Here is a 726-nt window from a genome sequence, read left to right on the forward strand (position 1 = left end):
AATGCACAATAAGGAAGTCCAAACTGCGGTCCCGGCTCCACCAAAGTCCCTTGTAAGCTCTGGGTTCGTGCCTCTGCGGGACAAAGGATGGGGTGGACAACCCCGCCGGCCATTGGCGGAACGACAGCCAGGGGGCGCTGCAGGCACACGTACACGTCCCCGGGGACCCTCGGGCCCGTGCACTCCCCAGGGCTCCGGCTGGCCGCTCCCTCCCCGCCCGCCGCCAGGGGGCGGTGCAGGCCACCCGGCGCTCACGAGCTGCCCGAGAGCGGCGGCGCGGGCGAGCCGGTGGGGCGGGCCAGGCGGAAGGCATGGACCGCTTCGTGTGGACCAGCGGCCTTCTGGAGATCCACGAGGCCCTGGTGATCCAGCAGCGCGGGGTGCGCATCTACGACGGCGAGGAGAAGGTAGGGCGGCAGCGCGGCCCGGCCGGGCCTCGCTCTCGGTCCTCGGCGCACAGTCGGCCGGCCTGCCGGGCCTCCCCCGCGCGTCGGCGCCGCCCGAACTGCGCACTGGCTCCGACGCGGGGCCGGTGGTTCCCGGCGGGCGCGCACGGTGCCCGACCCCCTGTGCCCCCCGAAATCTTCCTTAGAATGGCACAGCCTGCGCGGGCCGGGAGGGGCGCCGGCCGGGTCGCCCCTCCTCCGCCGCCGGGGCCGGCGTGTGCCCCGCCCTGGTGAAGACCCCGCCGGGGTCTCGTCCCCTCCCACCGGGAGGGCGGGCCGT

General features: G+C 75.1%; 1 protein-coding gene across 2 annotated transcripts in view; it reads left to right on the forward strand.

The window, feature by feature from the left end:
* The first annotated feature begins 224 nt into the window (after nucleotides 1-224).
* The window catches only part of VPS36 (vacuolar protein sorting 36 homolog), a 36499-nt gene continuing 35997 nt past the window's right edge, over nucleotides 225-726 (forward strand). The window contains exon 1 of one of the 2 annotated variants that reach the window (XM_006083573.3): nucleotides 225-407. In XM_006083573.3, the coding sequence (XP_006083635.1) occupies nucleotides 312-407 (96 nt within the window). In that variant the 5' untranslated portion in view covers nucleotides 225-311. The remainder of the gene's footprint in view (nucleotides 408-726) is intronic. The other variant, XM_006083571.3, reaches the window with a different exon arrangement.

Source organism: Myotis lucifugus, unplaced genomic scaffold (genome assembly GCF_000147115.1).
Source record: "Myotis lucifugus unplaced genomic scaffold, Myoluc2.0 scaffold_7, whole genome shotgun sequence".
Lineage (NCBI taxonomy): Eukaryota > Metazoa > Chordata > Mammalia > Chiroptera > Vespertilionidae > Myotis > Myotis lucifugus.